The sequence below is a fragment of the Trichechus manatus genome, unplaced genomic scaffold (assembly GCF_000243295.1).
Source record: "Trichechus manatus latirostris isolate Lorelei unplaced genomic scaffold, TriManLat1.0 scaffold00138, whole genome shotgun sequence".
Lineage (NCBI taxonomy): Eukaryota > Metazoa > Chordata > Mammalia > Sirenia > Trichechidae > Trichechus > Trichechus manatus.
Window position 1 is genome coordinate 1,367,591 of NW_004444074.1, and position 9,415 is coordinate 1,377,005.

The 9,415-nt window shown below is 42.5% G+C and overlaps 1 protein-coding gene across 1 annotated transcript; it reads left to right on the plus strand.

Moving 5' to 3' along the window:
- Window positions 1-21: 21 nt before the first annotated feature.
- RSKR (ribosomal protein S6 kinase related) lies at window positions 22-6,382 on the plus strand. Its single transcript, XM_004385372.2, has 12 exons — window positions 22-449; window positions 838-1,086; window positions 1,175-1,258; window positions 1,385-1,453; window positions 1,822-1,891; window positions 2,116-2,220; window positions 2,398-2,438; window positions 2,692-2,719; window positions 2,833-2,922; window positions 3,007-3,095; window positions 3,215-3,325; window positions 3,813-6,382. Exons 1-12 carry the CDS (start codon window positions 276-278, stop codon window positions 4,032-4,034), a joined length of 1,332 nt encoding a protein of 443 aa, XP_004385429.2. The 5' UTR covers window positions 22-275; the 3' UTR covers window positions 4,035-6,382.
- The last annotated feature ends 3,033 nt before the right edge of the window (window positions 6,383-9,415 follow it).

Consider the following 9,415-nt stretch of genomic DNA (forward strand, 5'->3'; position numbering starts at 1 on the left):
TCTTTGATTGTGTTGAGCGTATGGGTTCAGACTGTCTTTGCCCTTCCCTTCATATCAACCTGACACATCTGTAGCTACCACTTTAATGAGGGTGGCTTCTTCCCACCTCTGCCCTGAAGCTGTATCACAGACACTTTCTGGCTTTGGTGTGACACTGGCCCTGTGCTGACAGGCCTCTGCATATTTTAGCTCTAGTTGTAGGCCTGTTCTTAGCCAGAGGGAATGTAATTTGCGGAAAATGGTGAGGTTTGGCTGTATCACCTGCATCTCTAGTCATGAATAACAAGGAAGAGGCAGGGCACATGTATAATGCAGCATCTGGGGGAGGAACTGCTTATGTAACTAGGACAGCAGCTTTTTTAGCAGGAGGAGAGTGGAGACAGAGGCTGCGGATGGGAGCAGTGAGCTGTCGGCAGGGGCAAGGTGCCCGGGTGGCTGCCCCTCACAAGGTAGGTTATGGGGCTCTGGCAGCCTACTGAGGGGAGGTGAAGGAAGCATAGATTTAAAGCCTGGGAAGTGCCTGGAGAGTTGTAGTGATACCCACCCAGTGGGGATGGTGGGGTGACTATACTGTGAAAGCATCCCAGCCCCATACTGAGAGATGCAGGCTGTATCCCTGATGTCTCACAGGGAAAATGTCTAATGATTGCTTTCCTAGATTTGAATTGTGTCCAGGAGATTCAGGCCTTGGCCCAAAGCAAGTGTAGCAGCAATTTTGCCTGGTGCTCAAAAGTGTACCTCTAGGGTTTGAGACTTAAATGGGAGTGCTTGCTAAGATGGGCAAAACCTGTAATTCCTCTGGGGCGGAAGGTTTAGTGTAGTTCCCTTGGTTCTCAGCAGGGTGGCAACATCCAGAGCCCCTGGCCCCGAGGCTGGAAGAGCTTCTGGTCAGGTGTGGGGACCACCAGGTCAGGTCTGGAAGAGCTGTGGGGATTACGGGGGCATCAGTACCTGCACCAGGAGCCCCTGGAACCAGCCCCACTGCTAGTAGAGAAGTCTCTGTCTAAGTGGCCTGTGCCTCAGTTCATCAACCTCTTTCTGCCTGAGTTTCCCATTAGGCCCCTTAGCAGGCAGCAGCAGTTGAAGGTAAGATCAATGGAATCCCTGGAAACCTGGGGCCTCAGTCTTCAGGAGAAATCTAGAAACTTGCCCTGTTCTCCATTTCTCTGTGCAGATTTTAGGCCTTGTGGCCAAAGGCTCCTTTGGAACTGTCTTCAAGGTGCTAGATTGTGGCCAGAAAGCTGTATTTGCAGTGAAGGTAGGGGCCTAGGTGCTCTTCCGTGTTATTCTCTAGTTCTTGCCTCCAATCTTGGTCCAGAGAGGTTGGGTGAATTGAACAATAGCACCATTCCCCCCAGAAGTCATCACACGTTTCCTTTTATAGGTGATGTACAAGGTAAAGGTCCTACAGAGGGACACCCTGAGGCAGTGCAAAGAGGAGGTTAGCATTCAGGTATGCACAAGGCCCTGGAAAGGATCCTAGGAAGAGCTAAAGCATCTTACCCAACTTTCTGCTTGTTCTTGTTCTGTCCTCTCCTACCTCCAACCTAGTTCAATACCCAAGCGGATCCTAGGAAAAGTAGCTATCTGCAGTTGTCCAGGTTCTGTAGGGAAAATTTCTCTTAACAGGTCCCAGTGTAACCCTTAGTATTATGCTGGTTTCAGGATTACCAGGCAGTTAGTCCCAATGAAGTTCCTCTGATCTGAGTGGTGAGGTAGCAGCTCCCTTTGTACACAGCTAGGTGAAATCTATCTTTCTGGCTGTCTTGATCCTTAATGATTCTATTCCTCCCTAACTTCCTATTTTTTTTTTGTCCCTAGCGACAGATCAGCCATCCTTTTGTACACAGTTTGGGGGACAACTGGCAGGGCAAACGGCACCTCTTCATTAGTGAGTGACTGGCCTCTCCTCATCCCCAAGGGTCTTCTACTACACCCCCCAACTGGGATTACCTATCCCTTTGGCTTGTTCTGCTTTTGCTGTGTTCATAACACCCCTCTATCCCAGGGGGAGAGGGAATAGCAAGTGGCACCAGTTTGGGCACAAGGCCTACAATGCCTTGAGCCCAGGCACAGTAGCCTCCAAACAATGCCTAGACTCCTGGTGTTTTGCAGTGTGCAGCTACTGCAGCAGAGATCTGTACTCCCTCTGGTCCACTGTTGGCTGCTTTGCTGAGGCTTCCATCTCTATATTTGCTGCTGAGTTGGTCCTGGTGCTGTGTAAGTCAAACAGGAATGGTAATGGAAATGAAGAGGGAAGAATTGAGTGGGAGGGCAGAGGCAAGACAATTGATATTAACTCTAAAGATCAAAGAATAGGGATGGGGAGGGGGCTACCAGGGAAACTGGAAAGGACAGGAGAGCTTCAGCACAACCCATGCTTGCTGTCATCCACAGGCTATCTTCATGACTTGGGCATCATCCATCGAGATGTGAAGGTAGAGTTGAGTGCTTTTCCCCCTTGTCTAAGGAGGGGCCTCAGTAAGAGGTTCCAACAGGTCCAAGAAGGCAGAGTGTAGCTGAGAACAGTGGACCTCGGGGCCCCTATGGGTGCTGAGGATTTGGGTAAGGGTTCTACCAAATATAGATTTGAACGGTGTCTAGGGTATCTTCTTCAGCTAGGGGTACACATGATGAAAGAGGGTTGAAAGGAAGAGGATGAATAATAACTTCTCACCTGTGATTTTTCAGATGGAGAATATCCTTCTGGACGAACGAGGTAAGTCCTCTTCCTTCCCTAGCCCCAGGATGAGAAGTACCTGGGTTTCAGTACAAGTCTTGGCTGATGAAGGGTGGAACAGAGTAGTTCTGCTGCCTTACCTTCTTTCACAGGACATCTGAAACTGACAGACTTTGGTCTGTCCCGCCACCTGCCCCGGGAAGCCCGAGCCTATACTATCTGTGGCACTCTTCAATACATGGGTGAGAGAGAGGCTAAAGCTGATGGGTAAGCATTGGGCAGGATAGCTGAAGGGTGCCAATGACAAGTATCTTTCAACTCTGTAGCCCCAGAGGTCCTGAGTGGAGGGCCTTACAACCATGCTGCCGATTGGTGGTCCCTGGGTGTCTTGCTTTTCTCTCTGGCAACTGGAAAGGTGAGATAATTGGGCAGAGGAAAGAGAAACTTTGCCCTGTGATAGGGAGAAGGAAAGACCTTAGGAAATCTTGCCTTATTCCTACTAAGGAATTACACCCTCCCCCACCTTTAACTCAGTTCCCAGTGTCTGCAGAGAACGACCATGTGGCCATGTTGGCAAGTGTGACCCACTGTGACTATGAGATCCTGTCCTCTCTTAACCAGCAGCTCTCACTCCTGCTTCAAGAGGTAAGGGTGAACACTATCTTTGACTTTCCTTCTTGACTACCAAACCATTCACTCTCTCCTTTCCCTATCATTGAACTGGTATTTCCCCATCCCTCTGATTAATTTTTTTTGAGGGGAGGGGTTCCAACTTGATTAAGGCTCACTTCACTACTTGCCCTCTAACCAACTTCACATTTCATTCCTGAGTTCCTGGTCCTATGGATTCTGTCTCCCACAAATCTCTTCCTCATCTGGAGTAGACAGGTCCCTTCCAAGAAAGTGGGCCAGTGCTGCTCTCCTTCCATTTAAAAACTCACAAATATAACGCCTATATTCCCGCCTTTGCCCCAAATTAGCCCGTTTCTCCCTCTTTTACAAATCTTCTACTCTTTAGGGTTCTTATTCCTGCCCTCCATAGCTTCATGGCTGGCTTTGTCCTTTTCCAGCTTCTCTGTTCAGCCCCTTCCCTATTCCAGTCCCTCATCCTTCATGTTCTGTTTCCCTTCAGCTCTTATCCAAGAACCCCTTCCACCGTCCACACTATCTGCATCATTTCCAAGTCCACCCTTTCTTTCGGGGTGTGGCCTTTGACCCAGAGCTCCTACAGAAGCAGCCAATGAACTTTGTCATGGAGGCACAAGCTACCCAGCCCAGTTCACTGGAATCCATGCCCTTCAAGGATTTCGACTATGAGCTGAAGTCCTTCCTGGTCCACCCCAGCCCTGCTTAGGTTAGGACACAGCTGGGAACCTGAGGATCTCCTCTACTGCCAACTCAGTATGACCACCTTGATGATCCAGTTTGTTTTTACTTTATAGCCCCTTACTATTGTTATTTTAGGCATTGGACCAGAGGTAACATCTTGGGCATTCTACTGCTGGCAGCCACAACTGGCCCTAGCCCTTCAGCCATCATACATGACACCTGTCAATTCAACATCTCAGATCAGGGTGGTGATCCTTCCTTTGTGTCACTTTTCCCCCTTTCTTGTTCCTCTGTCATGTTTCCTTTCTTGAGCAATAATGATGCTTCATGGGTTCCCATGGTGTTACTTATGTGTTTAATAGGCTTGTCAGAAGCAGTATGAATATTTTTCAAAGATCTCAAAAGCTGGCATTTCTACCCCTTACATAGGGGACTAAATAATGCAACTAAAAAATATGATATGGGGGCTCAAGGCCAGTCTATTATAAATCTAATTTTAAAAAGTTAAAAAAGTGAACCTAATAGCCTGAATATTGTGAGGATGGCACCGGACTGGGCAGTGTTTCGTTCTGTTGTACATAGGGTCAGTATGAGTTGGAATCGACTCAGTGGCACCTAACAATCTAACCTAACAATAGCCTGAAGGAAGAAGATGATCGGAACCGAAACATGGGTGGGTTAAATGTCTTCTCTAGGGGTAACTGGAACAGCTATCAAATTTTTTCCAAAACAAAACCACCTCAAAAGATGTTAAGAGTTATTAACACTGATCAATTTCTGATGGGCAAACCAAGGGGTGTTTCATGGAGAGGCATGACATCAACCTTAAAGATTTAAGTTTAGAGCTATATCACAAAAGAACTTTTTCTTTTACTAAAGAAAATCATTTGGATCATGAATTTGTATACACTTTTGGCCTTTATGACTTATTTTCATTTTTCTTTAACTTCTTAAAAGCTTTTTTTCCCCCCTGCAATTTTAGGGGGAAAAATGCTTTAATCTAGAGCATACTATATTTCAGTTGTGTCTGATTTCTCTTTCCAGACCAAAGACAGTCTGGAGAATACCCTGTATACTTTTATTAATTCTGTCCCTGGATTATATCAGATTTTCCCTGCACATGGCTGGCATTTTATAGGTCTCTGCAGAATTGCCTTTTTTCTGAATTGTAGTTTGGCATGATGCCACCTGCTTTCATTAAGAGATGTTATAAGGAAAATTCCAGTGAAATCCCTATGAAACTTAATTGCTGTGAATACTGTAAAGAATGTTTATCATTATAGTTCATAGTGTTCCATTTAAGGATGCATGGGAGAAGTTTCCTCTGGTCCCAGTTGTGTTTTTCCTGAATTGCTATTTGGTTTTTACCTTAAGGACACTAAATATTCAACTTACTGTATTTTTCTTTTTGTACTGATGCCAGACCATTTAGAGCCCAAGTTGTGGCCCACATCTAGCATGTGATGCATTTTCTATGCTAGCTACATTCTCGATTTCATCTTTCTTCTCTACCTTTATTTTCATCTTCATTTTTCTAAGTTTTAATCTTTTTAAACTTACTGTTTTACCTGCATCTTTGTAAGTCTTTTTGGAATAAGGTTGGGGTATAAATAAATAAAAAATGTATCCTTAATCCTTTTGATTATCCCATGTGTTTCTCCATAGACCCTTTTCTAGCTTTATTACATGTTTTTTCTTATTAAGTTGTTGTAGTGACCAGAACTGCACATTGAATAAAACCCTGGATATTAAAAATAGGAATTAATGGTTTCCAAAATAGTAGTTAAGAGCACTGGATTGGAATTTAGGAGACCTGGTGCCTGGATCCACCAATAACTATGTCAGTGTCTTCAGTTGAGTCATTTTAGCCTCTCTAGATCTTAGTTTCCTAATGCATAAAATGAGGGGGTTGTAACTATTGATTCTTAATCGTGGGGTTTGGTTGTAGGTTCTGTGATGCTTTTTCAAAGGGCAGATACAGAGGACCCGATATTTTGTGATACTGTGTATGGCCCAGCGTTATATTGGTCTTTCTGGTCAGAGCAGCACATTGGGTTAAGGTCATTAGGAATTGGTTAACATAATGTCACTAGATATGGGACAAAGAACTAAGTTGGCGTTTTGTATGTGGTTTCTAAAAAGAGCCTGAGCAATTAAAATAGCCAGGCAGGTAGGGGCTCCACAGCTTCCACACCTGGCAAACTAACTTCAGGAAGGGAGGGGAGCACGATGTAGCCATACATATTCATTTTGTATGATCATAACTATGCATTAAGGCTCCAGTCATGCATATTCATTGAGACCTCAATGAGTAGGGGACTCTGGACCTTAGAGCTCCCTTTTGGGGGGGCTTCCAGGGTTGGTGAGAACATCCATGCAGGGGAGAGGGTGTAGCACATCCCCAGGGACAATGGAAACCTTGTACAGGGACCTCTCCTAGATCTTGCCTCTTTGCTTGTATCCTTTCTGGTTATAATAAATGGGTAAGTGTAATCATAGGTGATAGTCTGCATTAATTTTGTGAGCTGTTCTAGAGAATTAACAAATCCACAGGGCAATGAGCCAGCAGGGGCTGGCAGTACAGAGTCGATTTGTATAGACCCAGCTCTGGGTAGCTGGGTGAAGGGGAAAGGCAGTCAATAAAGAAGAATAGAGTCCTTTTAGCTTGTGACCTAGACCCAGGGGATTAGAGAGAGAGAGAAAGAGGGGGAGGCCAGATGGTCTGAAGTGCAGGGAGTTGTGCAGACTCCTGAGTCTATGCTGTTTCCTGATGTGGCCAGAGATGTTTTGACATGGCTCAGGATAGCTGAGGATGAAGTCTGATCTAACTCTGGGTAGTTAGGATCTGAGAGAGAGTTTTTGCCATGGAAGTGGCTGGCAAGGAGGAATGGATATGTAGGAAGGTGAAGCCTGGATCCATTTCTAGGTGGGAACTAGATTCATGCTGATCCTTGCCACTCAGTGATACAGGTGGGGTTTGCCCATCTTGCCTCTTTTGTAGTGCAGTTTGTAGCATCATCCTCATACTAGGTCATATTAGGTAGCTTAGAGATCATGATCATATACAGTGAAACCTGTGAGAGCCGGAACTTATGGGACTGCCTTGTTTTTCCGGATCTTGCAAGTTTTCCGCCTTTGGCAGGGTGCAGTCTTACCACTTTTCTATTTCTCATTTTAGTGGAAAATATTTGAGTTCTCCTTCTCTGACAGGTTTCCACTTCACACAGGTTCCGGCTTCCACAGGTTTTACTGTAAAGGTAGTTTGAATCATTTCTTCTCATATGAAGACATTTCAACATACTCTTTTCAGTATGTGATGTACTACAGTAGTGATTCTCAGTGGAGTAGAGGGGGTGATAGAAAATCAGTTTCAGAAAGTATAATTTGAAAAAAAAACAACACTGCCCCTACCCCCCAATTCTGTGTCCCCACCCCCGTTCAGAATCACTGACATTTTAGTCACATGAAATTCACTTAAAATTTTTTTTAAAATACAACTTGAAATGACCTTTTAAGTCCCTATGCTTTGATTTTTTTCATTACCTAGAAGAAATCAGATATACCTATAAACATGAAAACTCTATGCTATACTCCTATCTTTTATAAGAATTTAAGATTAGTCGTAACACCAATCCTCATATACTCTTCTTCTAGAAAAGTGTCTGTAACTCTACTTACTGTTTCTTACCTCTAACCTAAATTCCTTTATCATATGTTGATCTGTTCATTTGTTCACTGATTTAACAAATTAGTAACCTCAATTCCTTGGTTACTTCTTTAAACAGCGTTTTCAATGTAGAATCTTGTCAGCTTTTTTAAAAAAATAAGCAAGATCATATTCACTCGTTCCTTTTTATACAAATGCATTATTAAACCCTGTGAAGAATTCTGATAGATTGATCAGTAATGATTTTCTATTTACAAAAAAGCATGCTACTTTTTTACCTAAAGGCCCGTTTCGCTTATATTCTGAGAATATACTCATCATTTCAGATTTCATTGTAAACTATGAGTTTTGCTGGTTTACAGAGCCCTACTGATTAGCAGTAGTCATACTGCTTCCTTTGTTCAACACTCCATCATACACAGAAGAGCTAATAATTCCACAATTTCATCCTTGAATTCACTCAGAACTGTCTGGTGGCTACTTCTCAGTGTTGCTGATTTGGGTTATGTAGTTTGATTTTTATAAAACACATATCTAAACATAAAATTTAAGCACTGTAATTGTTAAATTGGGCTGTATCTCTCATATCATATGTAAAACTTAATTCCAGATAGATTAAACACTTAAATGCTATGCATTAAAATGTTAAACATCTCAGAAGAACATCTGGGAGACCAGACCTACAATAAAGGAATGGAGGAGATACCTAAACCAAGATAGAAAATGAAAGAGCCATAAAAGACATATTTTATAAGAAAGACATACTTAACTACCTAAAAATTTGATGAATGACTCAATCAAGACAAGAAATCCAAATGCTGTGAAAGAAAAGATAAACATCTTGACCACATAAAAATTAAAAGCCTTCGTATGGCCAGAGGTACCATTGATAAAGTTAATGGCCAAACAGTAGAGAAAAAATATTTGCAGTGTGATGGCATAAAAAGTTAATGTCCATAGCACAGAACTCTTACAAATTAGAAAGAAAAGAAAAACAACCAATTTTTTAAAAGGGCAAGGAAATGACGTGACAAATCAATTAATTAGGTGTCTATCACTTGACTTGGAAGACTCTATACTAGACATAGAGAAAAAAAAAGATTCCATTTTTAAAAAGGACTCAATGACTTTTTCCCTCCTGTGTGTGTTTGTGTGCGTGTACGTGTACGTGTATGTGAGAGAGAGAGGGGAGTAATGCAAGTGGAAATAGGAGGGGGAAAAAAATAGAAAGGCTTGTACTAGTCCTTAATGCCAAAGACCCTTGTAGACACATCAATTAATTTTTGAGAAAAAAAAATATATCTGTGTTTGTGAATATACATTAAGAAATCATAAAGCATTAGAGCTATATTTAATGACAGGAGTTTCTAGGATAAGTAATATATTTACAGAGCAAAGTATAATTCTACTTGTATAAAGACAAACGACTGTATGTGTTTGTGTACATGTGTATGCCTGTATATGTTTGTATAAAGGTATACACACCATTGGTTACCTCAGGAGGGTAGAACGGATGGGGAAGCTTTTGGTTTTAATACATCTTTGCATTGTATTATTTCACTTGTTATAATAAGCATCTATTATTTCTATAATTTGAAAAATACCAAATTAAAAAAATTATTATGCAAAACAACATCAACAAACTAATTCTGTTTATGTTACTTATCACTCACAACGGCATTTTCCCTCTCATCTACCCCTCCGTGTCCCTCTTAAGTTGCTGTTGGAAGCACCATATC

Excerpts from the sequence above, each read along its gene's own strand:
- RSKR (XM_004385372.2), top strand. The coding sequence starts at position 276 with ATGAATAACAAGGAAGAGGCAGGGCACATGTATAATGCAGCATCTGGG. Across the intron at positions 1,454-1,821 it reads AAGAGGAGGTTAGCATTCAG|CGACAGATCAGCCATCCTTT; the intron begins GTATGCACAAGG and ends TTTTGTCCCTAG. Across the intron at positions 2,439-2,691 it reads TCATCCATCGAGATGTGAAG|ATGGAGAATATCCTTCTGGA; the intron begins GTAGAGTTGAGT and ends GTGATTTTTCAG.